Raw genomic sequence first — 26,663 nt, forward strand, 5'->3', positions numbered from 1 at the left:
TAAAAATAAGTTTAAAAGCATGAGCTTTCAAGACTTACATTTCATTTGCTTGAAGATGGACTTGTTGGGCTCAAGCCAGTGCTGAAAAGACAAAGCAGAGAGCAGAGGTTAATATCAATCAAAAATAGCCTTGTAAATGTAAATGGTACCAAAAATGAGAAGTAGGAATTTTATTTCACTGAGACATACATAAATGAGAAAAACACCTCCGTAATGGAATTGTACTGTATAAGCATACTTGATATCACCAGCGCCTGTAAAATAGATGTAGTTGAGAATAGAAATAAGACAGATTTAAGGGACTACAAAGACATATTTAAGGGACTACAGACTGTAGTCCTCAGCTTGCAGTAGACATTTTAGTCTTATACTTTTAGACGTTTTTTTTCCAGAAGAATGATCATATCAGACAGTAGGAAAGACTATTCAGAAACCTTAACACTGTCTCTTCATTGGTGTTGTCTTCTATGCTTCTTAAAACTAAAGGACGTCTAAATACTATATCTTCAGTCACAACACAAGCAATTGTTCTCTTCTAGCAAAAACTAAAAATCTCAAGGGAAAATGATTGCGCTTTTCTGTTCACAATAACCTAATCATAACTAATATACAGAAGAGAGGTATGGATGCTTATTAGTAGGTGCATAAATTTACAGGAAAAGATGCTTTTGGCAGGAAAATAAGTAAGGCTCACACTTTAGTTAAGAGCCTTAGCATATCCCCTGCTAGCACTAGCTGACCTGCTCAGGAGGATGTTTTGTCAGACAAAAGAACATGCTGATATTCAAGTGCCACTTCAGACCACAGCCAGCAGCCTTTGTATTAGTATTTTTCATTTAAGCAAAAATCTCCACAGTAAAATGAGATTTGTGCTGTGGAAGCAGCTGGTCGAAAAGCACAGCATTCAACACTGGAAGGCCTTGCACTAAGGGGTTTCATTTTTAACCCTTTCATTCTAGCCCTAAAACCCTTTGGTCAACTGCAAAAAGAAAATGTAGCATTTATTAAACAATGTCCAATACTTAAAATATTGGATCCTAAAACATGGGCTACCATTTCTCTTCATAGCCTGTAGCAATTCTACTACAGAGAAAGGCCAGGGGTAGATATTTTGTAGGGGTTGTTAATATCTGACAGAAAATTATTACTTTAAAAATTATGACACCTCAAGAATTCAGGTGCAGTCAGGATAACCGCCAATCAGTTTTCTGAAGAGAACTTTTGAAAAAACAAATACCATTGAATGAGCATTTTTAGTATCTGTGGTTTATGTGCTATGGTTGCTCAGAAACTCACACACAAATAGTCTACAGTAGTACTGGAGATAAGCCCGGCAATGTATTTCTATTTGAAGTTCGCTTATCACTGAGAGACTGATATGGAACCCTGGTACAAAGAAAACAAAAGCCAACAACTTCAAACTTCAAACAACAGCCACAACACAACAACAACCCTCCAACATTTCTTTACCTATTCTGTCTTCCCAGTATCTCTCTTTTTAGGGGAAAAGATGAAACATAATTGAATCAGCAATGACGGTTTCACTGAGTTATCAGAAATATCTAGCTCATTTCATTCTTTTTTTAGATAATACACATAAATTATTTATATGTTTCACTCTGAATAATGGGGGCTGAGCTTTGCTCATAAAAAGATAAAGACAATCTGATTTAAGAATTCTTATACAGTCTGCAGTGGTTTAGAGGTACATAATCCAGAATGAATTCACAGATGGGAAACCAAGACAAACCAATATAGAAGTCCACTTTCCACAGCCCCACCCCACATCCACCAGGATCAGGTCAGTCCTAGATGAAGATTGAGACAGCAAAAGGGGACCTGGACCGTGAGCCATGCTGTACTGCTCCCAGCAAACTGAAAGTTAAGAGTATTCAAGATTTTCATCTAGCAGACACACAACACGATTTTCTTGATATTTCTTTTTGAAATACCAAAAAGAAGTATCAGCACAGACTGGAGTATCAGCACAGACCAGATCAGCATTTAGAACTGCTTGGAAAAGTTAATTACCTATTACAACAAAGCAGTTAGAGATTAAAAAAAGCAAATTTGCAAATATGAAACCCTGATATCAATCATGTGAATAGTGAAAGAGGGGAAACATGGAAATTTCTCAAACCCCCAGGTATGCAGATTTACCTAACATTTCCAAAATCAAACGTGTATCACTAAGACCCAACCTACATGGGTTAAAACAGATTGAAAAGACACCAAGCAATTAAGCAGTCTAGGCTTTCACATGGAGGTCATGGAAGTGACAGGCAGTTTCTACAAGCTCAGATTTCTGCTGTGATCTTCTGTTGGTGGAAGATTGCAAACGTGTACACAATTCAGCTGAATCTTCCAGAAAACAGAGGAGTTACTTCATAATTTGTGGAGTCTTTCAAAGACACAGCAATTAGGTGCTTAATGCTCTCTGACTGTCAGGGGAAGATAAACACCTAGTCATTGCTAATATTTCTGGAAATAGCCACCCCAATATTTGTTTGCATATTTCAATTTGAGTTTTAGGAAAGATTTTCCCCTGAGTACTTATCTTTCAGCCTTACAGCATTGACTATTAATAATTAATACCTGTGCCTCATCTCTACTATACAGTATCCAAGCCATATTTATTCCCAGATTAATTAGCTGTTATAGTAAGGAGGAGATTTAGGTTCCTAAAAATTAATCAAGCTGTTTCTGCAGAAACTTTATATTGAAAAGTATTTGGTTTTCCAAAATGCTTTTTGCATGTAGTAATATTTTTTTAACAACTTCCATGAAAAAAAATCTTAGGTGAATGAAAATATAACACCTCAAGTTAGCTTCTAAAGATAAATTTTAGAAGCATTTTAAATGTTCAGCTGCAAAAAAGTGTCACTAATTCACATGTCACACTGCCTTGCAAGAACAGGCCACAGATGTTTTCAACTGTTCATTGCAATTAGTTATTGTACCCTTTATTGTAATAAAAACCCAAAAAAATCTACTCAGGTATAGAACTGAGACAATAATCTTTTATTTCTTTACTAGCACTAAAGTGTGCAAATCAGGGAGAGAAAAGAACTCCAGCAATTTTAAGCAGTTTCATCTCTGTCTTGTGTATTTGACATTGTAGTCCACAAAGGCTGCTTTAATTGAAGGATGGCCTACACCTGCAACGCAACTTGATTTTATGTGTGATAGTAGCTAATGATCACTAGAAATTATTCCTGGAGGAGCTGAACTTCTTGTTTCATTGAAAGCATGTTAGCAACATGGTTGCTGCCCAATGGGGAAGGAAATACTTTGATCCTAATCCTGTTAACACATTGCCAAGCATTCTGAGAGGAGATTGATGTTCAGCACTACTCATTTCTAATCTCTTTTCCACAAGAGGTTTCAGTAGCTGCTATGTATCTCATGGGTCAGACAGGGGCTCTCACAGAAAACAGAAGGGTGAGAGAAAGATACATAGAAATCTTGAAGGTCAGTCACGGGACAGCTAACAAGTCTTGGTGCTTCAAGTGCCAGTGGTGCGTAAGCAAACTCTCACAGATATCACTTTTGGTGCTGGATCCTAAAATATGCTGAGCATTGCCTTCTGACTAAGATTTCATTGCAACTGTATGCTGCATTTCAGACTAGTGCAATTTTTGCTTTGTAAATAGAGCCTTCACCTCTGATCAGCCCTTAAGTGGCGCTGAGTAGTCATTAGCGAGGCCAGGTGTGTTCTTGCTTACCCACAAATGCTGAGCAGCTGATGTGCTATCCGCTTTCACAGCAAAAGCTCAGGGTGAACAAGGACACCCTGCAAGGGGAAAAGCACCATTCTAGAAACTCAGTTTAACTCCACAAACACTGATATGCTTTTGGTAAAAAACACTTCAGCCTGTTTAGACCTGTTTCAAATAAAGCCATTCACTGAGAAGGTCTGAGAGGGCCGAGCTTTGTCTTGATCCAGCACAGGGTTAAGAGTTCTAAATAAGAAGCTGTGAGGAAAAAGGAAACAATGATACAATCAAAGAATGGCGTGGGTGGAAAGGGACTTTAAAGATGATTTTGTTCCACCTCCCATTCCATTGACAGAGACATGTGTCATAAGACCACATTGCTCAGAGTTTCATCCAACCTGGTGTCCTGGTTTAGGCCTTGAGCACTCCCACGGATCGGCCATCCACAGCCTCTCTGGGCAACCTATCCTAGTGCCTCAAAGCACTGGCAGCAAAGTAAAGTCTCATCTCTTCCCAGACTAGAGCCTTTGATTAAGTCTCTGTGTTTGGAAGAGGAGCAGTCAGGAATGGGCAACTGAAAGTGGCCAAATACTGTGAACACTTAAATTTCATTCAGCAAGCAATACTTTGCCAAGTGCTTGGATTTGCATACAGTAAAACAGAATCTGAAGAACCTGCAGGTTTTACAAAACTACTTCAGGCAAGGGCTGGACTGGAAAACTTTGTTTAATTGACAGAAAATAGCAGGAGAATGGAGATGTGAAATACTGCTAGAAAATTAAAAGAATAATTAATTTTATTGAAAACTCCATATATTGAGCTTGAAAATAAACCCTATATTAATCTTGAAAATGAATATATAATGTTTTTCTTGAATGAAGAGCAAAATCAAGGTAAATTTGCTTTAGCTTCAAATAAGGGACTTGCATAGGGACTGCCAAAAAAAACCCCAAACCAACCAATCAAACAAACAAACAAAAACAAACAAACAAATACATATCCAAAGCTCACAGAAGTTCAGACAGGGCAATTGATTAGGTGACAGGCAACTCTTACAGGCACAAGAGATGCCAAAGGACCTAGGGCATAATGTGTGTCTCCTTCGTCATGCCCTGAGGCCAGCACTGCTTTCTCATGGTTTCAAGAACTTTTATATCAAGAATATTGACATTGTTCTGCCATAGCAAAAGAGCTGCTTCTCTGTATTTTTGCCAAAATCAGAGCACCAATGTTATTTAGTGTTATTTTTGCCAAAATCAGAGCACCAATGTTAATGAGGTAGAAGCAAGGTACATCACTATCACAAACATTTATCTGGTCCAGAAAAGGTAGTCACATACACTGGAGCAGAATCACCAGTTCAGAATATGATTCTGAACTGGCAAATTTCCAAATTATCACTGCTGTATGTTGGAACTTATCCATAGTCTCTACATCAGCTGAACATCTGGCCATAAAATCCGCATATATTGATGGATGCATGAGCCACCACATTCTCACAGAAAACTGGTTCACAACCAATGGGAAAAAATCTTAGCTTTTATCAATATATGATAATATAAAAGGATTTCGTTTACAAATTTACTAATCTTCACACAAGATATTTGGTTAGTAATATTTCTGCTGAATTAAATGTATAAAAATGTATATATTCTCTTCACATTATTATTCATTTCTGTCAAATTTTTGTTTAGTACCTAAATGCAGCTCTACTAGTAAAAGCATGATGCCATTTAACTCAGCACTTAGTCTCTGAAAATGGTCTGAAACAAGCACTTAGAGAAAGAACAAGAGCAATAGCTCCCATTGTGCTCAATGGGCTGCCAGGCTACATTAAAATTCATTTTAAATCTTTGTAGGCTTTAAACAATTTGTCCAAACTCCAATTTTTAACACTTCTTTCAAATTCATGACAGCTACAATGAATTTTATTACTGCCTATGGTTTTCTAAAAATTAATTCTCAATGCCTGTGACTTTACACTTAGTTTACTTTAGAGTGTCTCAGTTCTCAGAATTACAGGCCAACTTTTCCCTGATCAACTTCTCCAAGTTATTTTACAACATATTCTTCTCTCTCATTCACTTTTGCTTACTCTCTGACTCTCTCTTATTCATTCTCTCTCACTCACCTCTTTTCCTAGACATATTATTTTTTACTCCATCTCTGGATGAAATCCATTTCTATTAGATATAATTCTCACAGCCTTCTTTGCTCCTTTTCCAGTTCAATTATTTTGAATTTACATGACCTGAACAGCACACAGCAAGCAGCATTGCAGCAAAAGTTCATGCAAATGCAATAAATTTTGTGATAACTGTGCCCTGGAGCAGAGGTTCGTATGCATGGATAAGGATTAAGATTTTTATTAACTTATAGCTCAGTTACTCTGGGGTTCTGCCCATAATACTTCTGTTCTACTCCTTTACAGAGACTGGAGTTCTCCCAGACTGGTCTCTACTCCTTACTGTATGGAGTATTGCAAGTCCTTAAAAACAAAACTTCATTAAACTGAGGTTGCAAGTTGTCTAATGTGTCTTTCTTCCAACCTCCACCACTCTCATGTGGGGACTAGGTACACATTTTTGGAAACATGTATCAAATAGCTGCTCTTGCTAAAGCAGAGATCAGCTGCACTCAAGATTTGATGACCCTTTCCCAAGGTCCCTCTGATGAGGAAATGCTGTACATTTTGTATATAGCTCCCATTAAAAACAGAACCATTACTTCATGATAAAGAAATTAATTACTAATGGACCAGAGATGAATTTCCTTTCCTAGTAAATACTGGCACAATGCTAAACTACTTAGGTTGTAAGATTAAACAAATATTCTGCCCAGGTCAATTGTAAGTGATACACTTTGGTGTAAAAATGAGTCTCCTCACCACCCTTACTAGTAAAATAAATGAAATAAAATCTGATTTTAAAAAAAACCTATATGTGTGTCACCCAATTTTCATCATATTTAAGCTTGAAAGCAAAATGAGAATTTTATCTGCAATAGTTCTTTAGGAAGGAATTAGCAGGCATGCCGACAAATCCATAGTGCCCAGTGTCACCCTCCTATCAAAGCAGCAAACCAGGCTCTATGCTCTGGGAAAGTCAGAAAATTCCAGTGTACTCAAAGCTACCACTCAGGATCAGCTGCATAGAGGGAGTGTACTCACAGAGTAGTTCCACTAATTTGAAAGCTTTACTTTGATACACGCACAGGGCTAAAGCCACTGCACTGCTCTGCTACTCCCAGACAGCCCTGCAGTACACCCACATGACAAAGCATCTTAATGCTTAAGGGTGATTATGATTTCAGACATCTCCACAGTGACAGCTAAGACTTCACAATTGCTTCAAGGTCCTACAAAGCCTTTTCATGGCATTTCCAACCTACACCATGGGTAGCTCCAAGGTATTTCTGTCTAACTACCATGCCAAACTTCCACTCTCAAAAACAAAATCCCAAGCATTGGGCCCAGATTGATTGACTGGGAGTGAAAAAAGAAAAAAAAAGGAGAGAAGCATTTCCAAGTTTAAATCATTGCTCACCTTGCTGAGGTGCCCTTCTGAAGGGACTTAAAGACTATCTTTTACCACACTAGAATTTTTCAGCTGAATCTCCCCTTGCACTCAAGAACAACAGCCTTTTTCAACAAGAAATCCGCTCTAGAGAAGATGCTGAACAGCAGCTTCCCTCTCTCATCCTATTCTCATCTTGTATCAGTCCAAAAACGAAGATGCTACACAATAAACCCAGAGAATTAGCCATTCTGCATTTCCACAAGCGTGGGAGGGTGACAATTGGCCTCAATATGGTATCGAGTATATAGAAAGGTACCAGGAATAGTTCCTTCAGCAGGAGAATCAGTAACAGCTGGTCCAGGCATGGTTTCTATTTGAAACTGTTAAAAAGCACAAGCTCCAAAATGATTGTTCCTGTGTTCTTACAGTGTATCTTACAATGTCTCAATGTCTCTTTATTCTCTTGAGATCTCCTGGGCTGGGTTTGGTCTTCAGTGTTTTCCTCAGTAAGAAAAATAACAGGGTTCTATCCACCAATGTGGCAGCTTATCTTCATGAACCCATAGAGGAACTTAATAATGAGAACTATATAGAATCATAAAACTATCAAAGCTGGAAGACACCTTTAACACCATCCAGTCCCCTCTTTCACCCAGCACTAGCAATATAACCCTTAAATCACTAAACCACAAACCCAGCAACAGATCCAGACTCCTCTTCAGCACTGCCAAGGATGGTGACTCTATCACCTCCCAGCGAAAGATATTTCCTGACCACCCTAACAGTGAAAAAAATTCCCTAATAACTAATCTGAATTTCCCCTGTCTCGTCTTAAGGCCATTTCCCCTGGTCCTCTCCCTGCTGGCACAGTAGAGGAAACCAGCTCCCAGCTCACTACACCCTCCTTTCAGGGAGATGTGGAGCAATGTACTTGCCCTTGAGCCTCCTCTCCTCCAGACTAAACAAACCCAGATCCCTTAGCCATTCCTCATAAGACAGGTTTTCTAGTCCTTTCATGAGCCTTGTTGCTCTTCTCTAGACACTCTCCAGAACCTCAAAGTCCTTTTTAAAGTGAGGGGCCCAGAAATGAATGCAGGACTCAAGGTGTGGCCTCACCAGTGCCAAGTTCAGATGCATGATCTCTGCCCTGGTCAAATTTGACCAAAAGTAGCTTTAAATGTTACTACAGTTTAGAGTCAGAGAGAAAGGCAATATGATCCCACATAACTGTCTCAGAAATCCACATGAGAAAGTTAACAGTTAATATATGAACACTAGGAACTCCTTTGTTCTCACTATCATTAGACATAAAACAGCATACCACAATTTACTGCATAAAATTAATACACCACTGACATTTTTGAATCTCACTAAGGCAAAGTTTCCCCAAAAGACTATCCAAATGCGACACTAAAAGGTACAACACGGTGGAGAACCTACGGATTTTAACTCCTAGTTCAATTTGATTTTATTGTCACTGTTACTCTCCCATAGATATAAAAGAAAATACAATGCTACTTCTGTTAAGAATGTCATCCAGAGTTTGTCTGGAGTAGAATATGGAAAACTATAAAAAATTTTTTAAAGTTTATATATGCTCAAAAAAGTTTAAGTATGTCCAAAATATACACACATGTTTGTTCATGTAGGAGGAAAGGATTATTATAAAAGTGGAGTTGGGGAAGGAAGAAATATATATTATTACTTATTTGAAAAATAACCTATAAAAACACCAGCTGTTTTCCTGTATTTCAAAGTTTTTTTGACATAATTAGCTCAATTTTCTACATTTTTTCACAGTCAGAAATTCTGAATGTTCTAAACAGAAACCTTGAAACATTTAATTTTAAACATCTGAAATATTGAAGCAATTCATTTTTTAACTTCTCAAACTCAATCAAACATTTTCATACTCCTAAGTCAAAATACTACATTTTAGTAGCATACTCTACATTTAGAAGATATTTTGGATTAATTAAAGCTGGTATTTTTGCCTGCTTGAGCTCCCTCATTATAAAACAAAAGGACTGCAAATTAGCTTTCAGAGCAACTATGGAACCCTTGCACAAAAAAAATTAAATCTTAATAAAATGGAGGCAAGCATGACTGCTAGACTAAATGCCAGTGGCATAAATCTGCATAATATTTCATATATATGTGTGTGTGTGCGTACACTGTATAATAATATACTATTATTTTGTATATCACTATTCAAAAAAATCAATCAAGAATAATTCACTAAAAGCCAGAATTAAATGCATGATTTTGGCAGTTTCATTTGGAACCAGTGATATAGTCCATTCTGTGCAAGCACAGAGACTATGCAGTCAAATATAAAATTCTGCAACATAAGAAATGCTACAACAGAGGCATTTAGCATTTCCAAGAAATTCAGCAAAGCAACACCCATTGTGTGCTATGTACATCAGAATCAACAATAATCCTCCTGAAAAAGTTATGCTTTCTTGTTTCAGCTCCTATTACATGTTGTTTGAAAGAACAGTCAGAAGATGGTGCCTAGTCTCTGTCTTTGACTATATTTAATATAAACTCCTTCCATAAAATTATAGAGAATTCTCCCAAAATTATTGACCAACCTGGTGAAAGATTTTTCCCCACTGCCTCCATTAGGACTATCTCAGACAGTGCGGCTGTCACCACTGTAAGAACCACCTCCCTTGCTTAAACATTTTTTTTCTTTCTATTTTACACTCTGATGTATGTATAACCCTATCTTCCTAGCCTTTGATTCCTGCACTAAAAGGGTGTGTTCTTCTTAGAAGCATCTCAGAAACAAGCTCTCCACTCTTTTATGCTTCTAATACATCTTATCCCCTCCTTCCATCTTCAGTTAAGTTGATCTTTCCTGAATACAGATATCTAGATCAGAGCAGCTGAGGTCTCATTAGAGCCTAATGATATTAATACCTTCCCGCAAATACAGTCCTAAGAGGCAAACAAAGTGTCTGTTACCATAGCCACGCCATGCACTAAAACCAGACTAGTCAATAGTCACTTTATTCATTTTCCCACATCCCTTTATTTGTCTCTGGGACACTGAAGTACATTGTCACACACATTATCAACTAGCATGACAGCATGAACTATCGCTGCCATCAAAGTAGTTGTGCTTGGCCAAACCACAAGGTTTAAATTCAGAAAGCAGTTGTTGCTGAAATCCACCTACTGGTCTTTGCTGGGCTACTGTTTGTGTTCTGTGACACATCTCACCAAGCCCTAATAATTTACTGTGGAAAATGTGTGTCTCTTTCTCTTCATTGGGACCTGTAAGAATTCCACTAAGTCTTGGCAATTTCTTCGACCAAATTACAAATACTCTTTGGAAATTTCTTCTACAGAACTATAAGTACTCATACCTGTACAGTGGCTACAGACATATGACATTTCTCCTGTGATATTATACTTGCTATAGCTTATCTCTTTAACCACATAACTAGGCAACTACTGATGGATTTTTGTTAGATGAATTCCAGGCATGTAAACTCACAACTGCTGAAATAAAAACAGTGAGGAAAACTGCCACATACCTCATCAATTCAAAACTCTAATTTCCATAGATTTTTAGTGAGCTGTCCTGGTTTTGGCCAGGACAGAGTTAACTTTTTGCAGTAACCATGAGGTGGCAAAGCCTGGAGCTATGTGGGAGTGTCTGGGTTATCATATATTCACGTCATTGCTAGGGTGCACAAGTAAGGAATTCTTGGACTTCCAGAAAGCTGTTTGTGACAATATAAGGTACTGAATATAAAAATAGCTTATTTTAATGAATTGTTATGTAAAAGAATGTACACTGCTTTCAACTCATCAATGAAGCATTTAAGTCTGTACAAAGAAGGGTCCCTTATAAATCTTGTCCTAATTCATGACAGAATTTAAAATAAAGAAATAGAGAGACGTTATTGATATGCTTGAAAACATGACAACAATTGTGAATCAGCATTTAAAAACACATTTATGGAAATTCAAGTTTTGTATGTCTGTTTAACAAAATCCAGCTGAAGACTGGACCAGTTGGTAGTGGTCCAGACTATAGAGAATAGCAACAGTATTCTCTAGTTGTGGGATAAAAAGGAAAATGAAAACACAAAATTTTTTAGGTAAGAACTTACTTTTTTTCAAATTGTCTTGTGCTGCTAAGCAATGAAAAAATTTAGCTTCTGTAGAATCTTCCTACTATATTTAGCTATACTACGAGATGTAAAATAGCAACTGTATAGCCATGATGGATAAGACAGTGCAGCAAATTAACTAACAATATAGCTAACAGCTCTTTGAAATGCGGGAACTACATACCGTATGATATAATGGGCATCACAATCACTTCCAGGTTTTGGAGTTCTTTTCTGAAGTATCACTGTTTTAAAGTATTTTGACAAAAATTTGGTTTTATTTAAAAGACCCTCTTTACTTCCGTTAAGTAAAATAACTTTTCTGTAGCTTTTTTGAGTGACTGTCAGAGAAACACCCAACAGAAGTAAGTATTTATTGAGTTTTACTTAATTATAACCCAATTATTAGCCCAACCTAATCTCTCTATCAATTCCAAACAGGTGAATACCTCTACAACTTTTATGATTGTGAAGAATTAAGAACACTGGTGAAAATAACTGCTAATTGTTTTCACTTTAAAAGGGGGATGCAATGGAAACTATTTGGTGTAGCTTTGCAAAGCTTTTGCAATTCTATAAGATTGAGCTGATGGTGATAGCCCAACTCCTGTGATTTTTGACAAAACTAATTAAGGTGTAGTAAGAGGTATCCAACCAAATTATTATTTTTTTTTTGTTTTCAATCACAGAAGCTTCAAACTGGTAATTGCTTCCAGAGATTAAATGTACCCAAGATATTTAAAGTCACATATCTAAGTCTTAATACTGAGACCAGCAGGACAACATGGTGAAGACGCAGTTCCGAATTTCAGTACCTCAGGACTTCTGCTTTCTGTGTTCACCATTTGCTCATACGCTCATACAATAAAAGTCCTCTGAAGCCATGTGAGGGTAGCAGCAGCAAATCACCTATAAAATACAACCTGCAGAACCACCTAACACCTAGGAAGGATGTCTAATTGCTGTACACAAAAATGTCTACAGCACAGGCCTGAGAACTTTATTGCAGAAATGTAAAGATGCTTATAGGGAGGACCAGCCTGAAGAACCCCCCAAAGCTTGACAAATCACATCTGTTTTCTGTATTATAGACTTAAGTCCATGTATCCTGTGATGGGTGAAACAGAATGACTGGATAGGATTTCTTCTTACATATTCCAAAAATCATACACTAAGAGAAAACTAAAAATCCCAAATTCCAGCACACAGTCAGAGCCTAGAGCTGCTCTGTGCTGACTCAGAGTCATGCCTATAGATTCTTTTCTAGTTTAAGTGACGAGAACTACACAAATCAGAATATATAATAATATAGTAATAGCATGATAATAAATACATTAAGTGAGGGGGAAATTAATTTAATAATGCCCCTTTAGGAACCTTACAGATTACAGCCTGAGTACAAATCCTCAGAGATACACAACTTTGCATCAGAACACACATTCTTACTAAAAAAAACTTCAATTAACTTTACTTTAAAACAAATTTAGTCAGAGATTATATACATACCCTCTGCTTCTCAGGGTCAACATATCGAATGCCAAAATAGTCTTTTTCCAGCAAGCTGTAATAGTTGCAGATGTGATCGATAAGAAACTGACCCTTGGTTTCCCTCTGTAAAAAGATAAAGAAATTATACATTATGTGAATCTGCTGTCTACAAATCTATGCAAAGTGTCAGGGAAAATGATACGTGAAATTTGCTGTTATTCAGATGAGGACAAGAACTTAACTGTTTATCGTCTCTATAAGACTCAAGAGAGTAATGATCAATACACTCCCTGCACACTCATAGATTAGTTAAGAAAATATCATTACTACTCCTACCTCAGGAAAACTCATGCTGCTCTAATGGCTACACATTTATGAGACTTAATTTGCTACTAGCAATCATATTTCCACAGATGCTATAATGGCATAACATTTATATACAGAATTTCAAAACCCTTTGTGGTTTTTTTATCCTCTCAAATTTGAAAGCAGATCTGAATGTGAGTACTCTATTGGATGTTTACATAGTGCCCATAGCAAAAGAGGTCTGATCACTAATTCCCTCCATTAAGTCAAAGTTACAGTATAAAGAACAAATGCCCAAATGACTGAAAGAGAAGTTTTCATCTTTGTGTTGTCACTGGGTAACCACAGCCAAATCTTACTGTTACACATGATATTTAGCTAACAATCTCATTCTTTCTTTCTGTTTTCTTCCATCTCAAGAGTGTGAGTTTATTCTCATTTATCTGACGCCTAATATGGAGATCCTACATGAGTTTTCACATTTCCTCTGATCCAGCTAATGTGAAGGTTCATGTGGGTTTTTTTCTGAAATGTGATTTGTGTCAGTATTAGCATGGGACTAAAGCTGTTTTCCTGAAATAGTCCCTTTCAAACAGACAATGGTGCTTTACTACACAGTGGTGTAGGTCTCTACATTTTTTCCCTCTATGTGTTCACTCTCATCCTGCACTGAGACTTCTCTGCTGCAGACCAGGAGTCTCTACCCTTTGCTGACATGAAACAATTTGAATTCAGCTCTTTAATGTCTACTGAATAGAAACTACACAGGACATGAAATCACTTTATAAAAAAAAAAAAACTACTTAATTGTTTTTCTCCAAACTACTTCCTGAAAACTTTAATGCTATGCCTTGTTCAAACTTTTTTTTAAGAATTTAAGAGGTACTTTAAGCTGTAAAGAGCATGGCAAGCAAAATTGAAGGGACAGCATCTATATATCTCATGGTACTTTATGAGGCTGGGTATTGCTAGCATATTCACTTTGCACAGAAGTAGCTGAGCCCAAACCAGCACCATGCTCTAAAGGGCAGAGGAGGTGATAGCTTGGGCACCACCACTGTTTGGTGAGATCTACTGCTTCCCACAGGAAAAATGAGGCATGCTAAAGACTGGAGAGTTAGAAAATAATACAATCTGTGAACTAAATTTTTGTTCTCTTATCTTTACAATTAATAAGGAATTCTCATGTAGATACAGTTGCTTACTTTTTGGTCTCCATCACGCAACAAACAGATAACTAAATAAAAAACACCCTCAGTTAAGGCCCTGACAAAGACATGCATTGCCCTTCTGTATGCTGAGGCTCCTGCAGATGTAACCTTGCCTGCCATAAGAACCTCCTCTCTTCCCAAATTCACTTCCAGCCACAATGGAATTGCCAATTTCTCTAGAGATTTCCTTTTCCTAGGAAGAGGAAAAGATGTGGCCATCTCTGTTTCCAATGCTACTGTGTAAGCCATCTGATTCCCCTACTCCTATCTGTCTCCACCTTTTATCCCTTATAAACTTCAGTCCTGCACTCTTCCATACTCTCCTACTTGCCTGGAGATATCTCTGCCTTGTCTGCACATGGCGCTCCCATAATTTTTTTTCGTACTTTTAAACAGCCTTTGTCGAAGGATGTTAGCACATTTTGTCTGTTCAGTTTGTGCTTATGCATCCCCATGCTTTGCACTCTGTATTGTTACCTTTTCCCATGTAACCTAGATGCTACAGGTTTCCTTCCAGCCTCAAGCCATTAAAGAATCAACTTGTTTACTGTTAAGAGTGGGTACATTCACTGACATCTCTTGGGGCTGTACCCAGTTACAAGTATGGGCATCCTGGAGACAACATAGAGAACGCTTTCCTCAAAAGGAAAAGTCCTATCCAAGTCTGAAAAATACAAAAGGAAAACTGTGACTCTCCCTGTGGCTAACAAAAAAAAAATCTTCATCCACTAATGCAGCCATATTTCAATTAACTGCTTTCTAACTTAAAACCTTGTAAGTGTCTGGAAAGTTTTGTGACTATGAGAGACCATCAAAATATTGACAAAATTGCACAGTGACATTTCATCACAAAGGCAGTAGGGGCAATTACAAACACAGATGTGACATTTAAGTTGCATACAGTTTTCAACTAATCTACAGCAAATTAAATTGGACTGGGAAATAACAGCTATTAGATGACTCAGGTACAATCAAACATGAAAACAGATTTTACTGGCAACTATGTACAAATGAAATCCATTTTTTAAAATACTGGAAATGGGGAAGCCAGACTATCCATATTTTCATCTGACAAATTTAGAGGGTGTATCTGTGTTCTGGCTTGGCTATATGATGCTTGCATGCGCTAAACCAGGACACACTGGAAGAACAGTCAGTAATACAATCTTCTACAACAAACTACTAGGGCTTCACATTCTAATCTATGAATTTTAAAATTTGCTTTTCTTCAGTCACCTAAATAATCACAAATTTCTGAGCTCCTGAAGAAACCAATGAAAGCCTACAGCGCACATAATGTTTATAAATCCAGTGACGCCGTTCTGTTTCTAAAAGGAATTGATGTCCTAGTTTTCTTCCTCGGAAAATAGATGATGGAAACAAACCAAACTAAAAAGAGCAAAAAGCCTCCAAGCTAGATTCATGCTCTAGCAATCTTTAAGCCTCCCATTGATAAATAGAAGGGACTAGTTAATAATTCAGCCTTGGTTAATATACCCCCTTCAGTTCATTACATTTAAAAAAAAATTCAAGATGCACAAAAGTCGGGTAATTCAGCACAGGCATAATGTAGTGAGAGTCATCATATGAAATTGTAAATGTTCCACTATTAAAGCCTTCTAGACACCTGAAATTTTGAAAAAAATAAAGATATCTTAATTGATACACGGAGGAAAATACTTGATGTGGTTGCACATCAAGTCCTAATTCATAATAGATTGTATGACAAGAAGGATGGACAATGGCAGTTAATTTTATTTTCTCCAAACAGCAGAATAAATAAACATTTTTTACATTTCTCTAACCATGCTTCAAATTCTTCTGAGCTTTAGAATCTAATGATGTTTTTCTTCATATTACTACATATTACTATGCTACAAAAGAATATATTAAAACACAATTTCGTTCTGATTTGTGAAAGAATCTGGATAACACAAATTAAGAACAGCAAGTCATCCACAACAGAGCAGGGGAATGGATTTGGGTCAGAGAATAATGAATATAAAACATTGCCTGAAATTTCAGACAGTTGCTGTACAGCTTTCCAATTAAGCGATCCTTAAAAAAAAACAAGAACCAAAAAAAAACCCAAAGAAAAAAAACAATCCTTAAACCCTTTTATACAAAAAAATACTTTGTAGCCATTCAGAAAAATAATTTTATATTACATTTTAGAATATTTGTCAGAACATGAAAAAATTACGTAATAAAGAAACCCATTATTTCCAATACCACTGAAGAATTTCAGCCACAAACAACAGGGATCTGAAAGTAATAGTCAAGTCATACACTTAAAATTTTCACAGCTCAAATATTTTAGAATTATACCACAGTTCACTCAGAAGTTATCCACTATCGTCCATTAAAGCAGGCAGAAGCAACAGTCAGAAAAGTCTGCAGGTGAGATATATGAAATATCCTGAATTGTAATCAATACATTGTGTTCAATTAAATAATACTATTAAATAAGCCACTTTTTAAAGTGTATTAATTCAAATATGCCTTTCTATCTTAAATGAGAAATATTTTCATTCATATTTTTGTAACCGATGCAATGGCTTTAAACAAAGTCCTATAATGCAGATATTCCACACATTTAAAAATTTGGAGATTTCTATAAATAATTTGAGAAATTACTTTCTGATTTATTTAGATAAATAGGCACAGACAAGATGAGTATGTTTTTCCTATGGCTGTATTTGAATATCTGACCTTAATACAACTAAAATCCCACAACAAACCCCAACACATATGTAACAGATATAATACCATGTAAATGACAAAATCCCTGAACACACAAGGTCAGTTTGCAAATAACTGTTAAACACTGCTTTTTTTAAGCTGGATCAAAAGTTTTCATTTCCATTGAAACAAATATGTATCAAACTAAACTAGCAGCTGTGACAAAAGAATTAAGCAAAACGGGATGCTCTGTGCTGCAACAAGATATGAAAAGATGCTCACACAGCGTCCTCCATTGATAGACTCAGAGGGCAACCTGAGTTTCTACCTCAGCTCTAGGAACTGAGTAACAAACTGGAGAATGCATCATTCTCCCTACCAGACACTCTTATTACAGCTTTCATTTCTGCAACTCTGCAAATTTATGACTGAGTAACCTAATTCCTTGGTAATTTCTCTGGTATACAGAAACTAACCCAAACAACAATCTTTGTAGCTCTTGCACATTTTAACACATTATCCCCATCTCATGCTTGCTTTGGGGATTTTTTTTATTTCATCTATCTTGATGCAACTTAAAAAGCAAGGCAGAGTGTAGCTTGTTCTACCAATTTAACAATTCTCCAATGACGTAAAACAAGATCACAAAACCTTTCTGACTGCTTCATAAAACTAAAAATAAGAGGAAAACTACATATAACATTTTAAGATCTTACATTCAGTGAAATGTTTTCCCTATTTGAATTTGCTTTACTGTGGAGTTCTGTGTTTATTTATCTGAATGTCGTCACAAGGAAGAGCAAGAGTTACAAGCAGATTAAAGACAATGTTTCTGCTCTGTTATCTAACCACTGAAGTCCTGCCATCTGTGCTTATCTGTGTCAGGAAGCCACTGACTTTACTAAGAAGTGTGCAGAGTCATAAACACACATTTATTAATACTGGGGATTTCAATCCTCATCCCATAAGTGTCTTTACTTGTGTGAACAGCTCCTAGCAGTGACCCTAGGCATAAAGCTGGTCACTTAAGTGCTTGCTTAAGTCTAAAGTCATGCACTAAAAAAACCCAAAAAACCAAAAAACCAAACCAACCTAAAAACCATCAACACAATAAAGAAAGCACAATGAAACCAGCATTTCTGTCTAAATTAATGGAAATTCAGGTTCTCAGGCAAGGCAAGTGTGCTGTTTGATTTTGTATGCTTGTTTTCTTTGGTGTGCAACATATTTGAAGTTCAATAGATGTAAAAGAATGAAATGCATGAAGAACAATCACGATAGAACAGAAGAATGAAAACTAATCCAGTCAGAAAAATGGACAAAACCATTGTGCCTCTAAGGCCCAAAAAAAAAAAAAGGAACCAAAACAAAAGCCAAAAGCATTTTTATCCACTAAGAACTGTAAAAAAAATAGTTCTGTTGACAATATGTAACAATTATAAAAAGTAACAGAGCCAAACTACATCTTTGACTGCCATGTCTCACATTTTTGACTTTTCTTTGGACATCCTCTACCAGTGATGAGATCATATTTCTTCTAGGCTTTTCATGACAGAAATTTGAAACACCAATGGGCACATAACTTCTATTTCATTGACAATTATTCCGTAGTTCAGGATGGGGCCAGCTCTCGCACACCAGAGTTTGGCTGTGGAAGGACAACTGGGAGCAATCCCTGCTCATGCCCATTTTGATACAGCTATAATCACATTTGCATTTGTCTCCAGTGGCACAGCAAAAGAGTTCAAGAGCATCACTGGAGTGGTATGTGCCCTGGAATGGGATTCATTTAACATCCACCCTTTGAAGCTGAATAGGGAGGAGAACTAAGGGCACAGAGAAGGAGGACAACTAGGCATGCCGGAATTTCTCAGTATCTTCTAGATAAATTTTTAAGTATTGCCTGAATAACAGAATCTGGAACAGAACCCTCATTCTGCAGCAACCAAAGTCAGTGAGGTGGAACAGACTCAACTCTGACATGGAAAAACTGGGCCAGCCCTAACTCTGACAATATCCAATGCCCCCTGCAAATTTCTTACAGCTTTTTGGATTTATGGATTCACTGAGACTACAGATGACAGCAAGTACTCACAAGATAGATACAGAGACAAGTACTTTGCCATTTTTTTTTCTTCTTTGGAAACAACAACAGGAATATATGAAAAGGTCTCACAAGAAGTCAATATTGAATAATGCCTTCAAAATACATAGAACATAAAAGCATGCCTGTTTCACTCCTCAGCTAAAGTGGTATAACTCTTTAAAAGGAATTCCTTCCATCCATAATCAGCATCCTACAGTATTTTATACTATTTGAAAATACACTGGAAGAGTGTACTAAACTAGAGTCTAGTCTGGTATATAACATTTAACCAGAAAATTTTCTCAGTTGCAAGAGGAGTCAGTTATAATTTACTTCTTTTATTGTAGTTTAAGTCCCAAAATACAAAAGGAAACTTTTCCTGAAAGAAAACAAACAAATTGGAAATTGAAGATTTCATTTTAGAAACCAAGTATTTATTGCAGATTTTTCTTCTGTTAACAGTGAAGAATTAATTATATTTCTACAAACTTAAAATGAAGCAAAAAAAAAGGGCCAACAATTTTTAATGAAAGGCACAAAACATGACACTGCAATAAAGTCGCTGACATTTACTTAATTATAAGTAAGCATAACACACATTATTTTATGTTAATTACCTCTTCCACACTTTATTTTATATGGATAACTAATATAAAAATATATGCAAAGTATATATTTTGTTCTATATACTAGTTACTATTTCTATATTAATTAAAATAATTTCTATCAATATTATCTAATTCTAGAACTTAGTGAAGGAACAATTTTTAAATCAGTCATTTAATATATTCTATTACAAAAAAAAGTATGTGAATAGATGATAGAAAACATTAGAGAACTAATGCCCATCTTATTTCATAGGGAGTTTAGCAGTCAGTAGTGATAAAAAAAGCTTCATGTCTGAGACAGAAATTACTCTGGTTTTAGAATTAATTTGGTAACCTGGAATGGATCTTAAAGGACATAATTTTTGCAAATATATCAGTCTTTAAACTCAAATTTCTAAGCTCTTAGTTATCAATTGGGCCCTAAGCTATACATACTAATAAGGAGAACTAAAGGTAAAAGAACCCCATAAACAAGCCTTTGTTTACAGTTTCTTTTGGGGAAGAATTATACAAATATATCTTAAAAATAAAGGAGAAAGGAAAGAGAAAAGAATAATGTCTATGTTGGGAAGAAGAGAAATAAGGGAACAGCAATTTCAAGGGTGTATATGTGAATGTAGCTGAGGAAGTTCTATTAATCTTCAATGAAACTGCAAGGCTAAAGGTTCAAGCATTCAAAATTTACCCAGAAATAATTGCTGCAGTGAGGTCAGAAACATACTTGTCAAATTCCTCCTACCTTGTTTGGAAAATGAGGATCATTTGAGGTTATTTAGTTTTCTTTAATTTATTCATTTGCAACAGATGGATAGATTTGTCCATAAGACAGCATATTTTATGCTCTCTTAAATTAGAGGTTATTGTATGAGGATTGTGATCAAATAATAACAGATGAAGAGGAAAAGGAAAAAATTACACAACAGAAAAAAATCTGGCAATGCCAGTCCCATGCAATGAAAACTATTCTAAAAGCAAAATATTATGGAAAATGAAAAGTATATTCTACTACACAGTAAAACCTGAGCAGCAGCAGTGAAGACAGGTAACAGCTTTCACACAATCAGTTCTTGACCTCAGTGATATTCTGCAAGTAAATTACTCTGACCCATGGGTAAGTTATAAATAATAAAAAAGAAATACTTAGAGTTTGCATACTGCAGCTTTCAAAAGTCTCCATCAGTCTGGCTGGCCAGCACTGAGGAGACCACAAATGCAATATTCATTTACAGGGCTCATGATCATTTGCTGTTGTGCACATGGGCATCACTTAGCCATTCAGGCTTTGTGTCCCTGAAGTGTGAGCCTCACAGAAGCCTTGCAGCATTAACTGCTCACTTCTGATAACAGCTTCCATTAGCACTGCATTTGTGATGCCATCTGAGACACTATTGATTTCTTAAAAGGAATTGAGTCCTTCTGTCAACAAATCTATCCTTTTATTCAATATCCAGCATTGTTCAGCAAACCTGACTCTGCTTTCTCTCTTTCATTCTTGACATCGTACCACATCTAGGAAAGTGGACAAGAGATTTCAGGAATGAGTTCTCAGTCCCCACCTATGAAGCAACATAAAAGCCAAACCAGGAATTTAATAAAAAATACCTAATGTCCCCCAGTACAGGTGATGGTCAACAATCCTCCCTTGGCCTGAATTTTCTCAGTACTTTCGAAAGACAGAAAAATCACTACATACTCAACTACAACTCCAAGTACCATTTTTTAAATATGCCTTTTCCAACAGATGCATAGGAGTCTGCCCTTATTTTACAAGAAGTGTTTTTAAAATAGAAAAGCACCAAAAATTCTTCTAGCCAAACAAGACGCCTCCCTGAGCACAGGCTAAAGGGAGACTCAGCAGTGTATGATGCAGCTCACTGATGCTGCCCAGGTGAAAGCAGCCAGCCAGGGTAGTTGCAAGAATTCCCCTTCAGGAGCACATTTCCAAGCTCAGCTGCACATCCTGAACCCCAACCATGGTAAGGGTCGTGTGGGAACAAACACCCCTTTGCCTCCACACCAAGTGGGAGAAAAGGGTGGCTTGAAAGAAGCTGTTAGTAGAGCAGGGGAACCCCTGCAAGCCCTGAGTGGCCCCTCAGCTGATCCCCACATGTTCGTCACCTCGGACGAGGAAACACATCTTGAATGTCTGCAAGCACGACACGGGATGTGCATGCACTGCTGGGAGGAATGGAGGAAGAAATGTAAGACCATGGAACACAGTCCCTAGAGAGTATGAAGTAATGCCCATTTGAAAGGCTATTAGGCTGATGTGAAAGGCTAAGAGCTCACATAATGAACAGAATATACAACTAGATATCGCAGAAATTTGATCCATCACTCTGTGGATTATTCCGGAATCACAAACCCAGCTGTATAGTCATTGATCTAGCAATACCATCTCTGGAGCACACCCAATCACAACAAGTCCTGCAACTCACAAATAATATCTCCTGACAGACAAGACCCTCAGTCACGGTGAAGAAGTCACCAGCTCTCAGTGAACCAGCTGGAAATGCAGCTCATACACTAATCTCATGTAATAAGGGCCTAGATAAAATTTTCAGTTAATTGAGGAATCCTCACCATGCTATGCATTTGAACTGTCAGATAGACATATGATATAATTATATCATTATGCCTCAGAGGACACTTGCCATAATACCTACTGTGCATCTTCAAAAAATGCACATTAAAAAAAAAAAAAGGTTTTATGAAAGAGGATGGGGATAAACACAAAGATCTCTCGCCTTCTACTAATTTAGAATCCACCAACACACATTTTTTCATCTACTTATCCTGCTTACCTGCCTTAGGTAAGTAACTCCTTTCTATCCATCTTTGGTAATATGTCAGAGTGCTTAATCACTTTTCCTATGTGCTCGACTGCAGAAATTTTGTAACTTCAAGGATCATGTTGGCTCATTTCCCACTCAGCACAGTGCTTCATTCCTGTACTTTCTTTCAGCAGACTGTAGGAATAATTTTACCACAAGAAATTATTTTCAAGCTGCTCAACTAGTGCTTTATAGACACATATGGTTAAATATATTTTTCTGCCAGAAATAATTACACAGTAAAGAATCTTTCATCAGTACTTTTCCCCCCTCATAATAATCCCAGTTGTTAAATGCTTGTTTTGAAGGAAAACAAACATTAAATTTGTAAGATTTGACATTCAATCTTCAAAAGAGCAAATTAAAGGTGGATTGAAAGCAGTGAAGAAAGAAGTCCTCCAGAAGATTTCCTTGGACATGGTGCCTACACCAATGCACCCCAATGGTATTTAATAAAAGCCAGCTATTGGCATCAGGGGAGAAACTCATTCTCTGTGTCATACAAATTTCTGTCTCCTTGCCAAAGAAAAACTCCCCAGCTCACAATTTTTTTTGCATTTTGGGAAAGCTGGATTGATTTTTTTTCTTTCTTTCTCTCTTTCTTTCTTTCTGGAGGTCATTCAGTCCCTGAAAGACATACAAACTGCCTCATTAGCACTACCTAAAATAAAACCTCTATGGCATAGCATAGCCAGAACTACCCTTGCATTTATAATCATCACCTCACAAAATTACAACTATGGTCTTTTTTTTCCACTCTTTAAAGAAGTACTTATAAGAATACAAATAGAAAACAAGTCTTTCTGAATTTCTTTTAACTATCATCACAAAAACCTAACACACAATAGAAATTCAAATAGAGGGCTCTACACACTTATTCCATTAACCACAGCTGCAAAAAAAAGCAGATAATAAAGCAATGCATTTTACAAACCCTAAAATTGTCTCACCTTTACTAGACTTCACTTTCTCCCTTACTGAGTCAGATTCAGCTTCATCATTCCATCATGTGCTCAGACTTCCTGTTCTCACACACTCAGCAGAGATCAAAGGCAAGCTGACCTCACTTTTTGCTGTTTCAGTAATTGGTCTGTTTTCCACAATTTTTACTTGGGGAACGTACTGACATACTATTAAAGGCATTCTTTTTGACTAAGTTGGGAACTCAGCATACTTTTTTTCTTCTTAGCAGTAGTTACTCTTGTATGTCTTTTAAGATGGCCTCCCCCAAATTAATCCTAGGATGCTGCAAATGTGTCTCTCCATCAAATAAAAGGCAAGCAAAGCCCTGAATTACATACCAAATGTATATAACTCAGTTTTCCTGACCTTACAACAATACTATTCTGTCTATTCTTTCCTATCTATTAAGGGCAAAATTTGCTATCTTTGATATTTATAAAAGTTTAGCTCTTGGCTGAAACTGAATGGAAAAAAAACAAGAAGGGAAAAAAAGGACTAGAGATTATATGTTTATATATTGGAAGTTTTCTCCCCAGTGGCTGGCATTTGGGGAAAGCCTTGAAAAATCCATAGATGCAGAGGATGTTTATGCACACTGATCGATTTCCCTTAACCACCCACATTGCCTGTTGCAACTGAATATAAAACCCAATAAAACAAAAAAAAAAACCAGAAGATGATGCTTAATAGGATTGCCTATATTCATTTCAGTACATGTAGTGGCAGAAGGAAGCTGCTTCCTGTACACAAATAAGCACAGTTCTCCTAAGCAAATTTTTTTAGGGAATGTGCCTTGTTAACAGACATTTAAACATCAAACCACAACTTTTTAAATAAACTCCTGTTCTCACACAGGTGATTATGGAGTGGAAGGAGACCTGGTAAAAAATATAATATACAGTAACTTTCATAAACAGAGAGTACAGCTGGTTCCTAGGTCATTGTTTCATCAGAAAGGTCTCTCTTTAAATTCCTATCACATTTAGAATTGAAGAAGAGTAATAGAAAAAATCAGGAAGACAGCTAAGGAACTTGAAAAAGGAGTGAATGGCTTTGAATACTATTGCAAAATAAAAGTAAAGTAAGATTTCTTATTGTCCTCTGAGAGTTGAAAAGCTGTACTTAACCTCTTCTAATTTGGGAGCAAAACAAGGCTACATTCTCCTCACCCAGGTCATCTATGGGTACCACAGGCTTATATGAAAGAAAAAAACTTCTTAAAAAGTGTCTTAGGAAAGAGCTAGATGCAGTGCAAAGCTGATAAGCAGATTCTAAGAAGCAAAACTCTGACAGCTTTGTAGCTGCTCTGCCAAAACTGACTGCAAAACCTCAGGATGAAATTATTTTATAATGAACCTCTTTTTCAAAACTAGAGAAGTTACATAAATGAGCATATGACACCAAAGAATAAAAGGTATCTTGTCTTGCAGCACAGGACAACTTTTCAGATTTCTCTTTCTGCCTGACACATCAGTGCAAAAAGAACTTTTGAAAAATAAAGCAAGAAACAAGCCAGCATGGAAATTGGTGAGAGAGCAATCAGACACTTGGTGGCCTTGTGCCCTTCCTTGTGGGATGTGGCAATCATCCTCAGCCATGTGCCCTAAGTACAAGGAAAGCAGCAAGCAGAAGGAGAGCAGGGAGCAGGGGAGGACCACTGGGGCTAGCTCAGTTGGTTAGAGCCTGGTAATGTCAAGGTTGTGGGTTCATCCTCATATGAGCCATTCACTTAAGAGCCGGCCTTGATGATCCTTGTGGGTGCCCTCTAACTCAGAATTTTCTGTGATTCCACAAATCTCTGAAGATTTCATCATCAAGTGCTTCTACTGCCATTAACCCAAACCAACCCACGTCCAAGTGTTCTCTGAAGAGCCTTGAAGAACCTCAATGAAAACTCAACTGAGAATGCCCCAGAGTTATGCAAAACCATATCAGAGACACAAGAACCAGTAAACCAGGATATATTTTTCTAGAAAAGATAAAAGATTCCCTTTCATACAAGGCATTTAAACTTTATTTTAGTGCAGGAATGACACTCTGCTCTTATGCTGCCCAGTCTCACCACCTAGTCTTCTCTAACCCTTCCCAGTTCTGCCTATCTTCCTCTTCACCATGCAGTGGGTGGCCAGCCTCAGGCCATGCAGGTAGGTCTCACACATCAAGGTACCCAGCAGCCAGTCCTCTGAAGCTTTGTCTTCATCATCTCCTCTCAACAGCAAACAGAAACGCAAATATAAACTCTCCTGCCATGCCTATAACCCAACACACATATATGTGTAGTTCCATAGGATAGCTGAAAGGTGTTCCAGTAATTCCAGACATTACTACTTATTTAAAACTGACTCCACTGAACCTCTGCAGTGCATGCTCAATCATGGCTGAAGATACTAGTCTTGAAATATTTAATAAAGAATCTCTCATAGCAATGGCCAATAGATTAAAAATACTGACCATCATCATGCATTTAGCTCATCAAAAGCATTTCCTTTTCTAGCTTATACTGAGTCTTTGCTACATCTCACACATACACACCCCATATTTTTTTTTGTGCATACTTACAGGTACACATTTTGTATGTAAATACAAAAAAGATGTCAAGAAAAAACACTAAGGGATTCATTCTAACATTAGAGAAGGCCATTAGATGATTTAGCTATCTACGTAATCTGGAACAAACACAATTTTATCCAATTAACGTCTCATACTTGCCAGCCTTATCTTTTGTAAAATGAAATAATTGCATTTTTTTTCTACAGCATGTCTTCAGACAAGGCAGTCAATCTTGATTTAAAGCTTTTTAGAAGAGAGATTGAAAATATGCAGATTCTGACGCTGGTTAATTCTACTGCATAACAAGCTTTACAAAACAAACTTGGAAAAAACATGCTTTGATTGCACTGGCAACATAGCACCACTGAGCACCATAATTTCCCACAAACATTGTTACTAAAATAAAAATACTAACAAAGAGAGCTACCTATCTAGAACAATCTCTTTTCATCAAATGGATTTAATGAAGGACTATGATCTATTTGACAGCATTCAAAAACTGTTATTTTAAAATGTATATATGCTGTTATATTTAATAATACTCACTTTATCACAAGCCAGAGCACATTAC

At 36.8% G+C, this 26,663-nt stretch overlaps 1 protein-coding gene across 2 annotated transcripts in view; it reads right to left on the minus strand.

The window, feature by feature from the left end:
• The window catches only part of FRMD3 (FERM domain containing 3), a 133,982-nt gene that overhangs the window by 61,808 nt on the left and 45,511 nt on the right, over positions 1 to 26,663 (minus strand). For both annotated transcript variants that reach the window (XM_074533088.1, XM_074533089.1), the window contains 2 exons: positions 12,871 to 12,975; positions 39 to 81 (listed from right to left, as the gene is read on the minus strand). In XM_074533088.1, coding sequence (XP_074389189.1) covers positions 39 to 81; positions 12,871 to 12,975 — 148 coding nt within the window. The remainder of the gene's footprint in view (positions 1 to 38; positions 82 to 12,870; positions 12,976 to 26,663) is intronic.

The sequence above is a fragment of the Zonotrichia albicollis genome, chromosome Z (assembly GCF_047830755.1).
Source record: "Zonotrichia albicollis isolate bZonAlb1 chromosome Z, bZonAlb1.hap1, whole genome shotgun sequence".
NCBI lineage: Eukaryota > Metazoa > Chordata > Aves > Passeriformes > Passerellidae > Zonotrichia > Zonotrichia albicollis.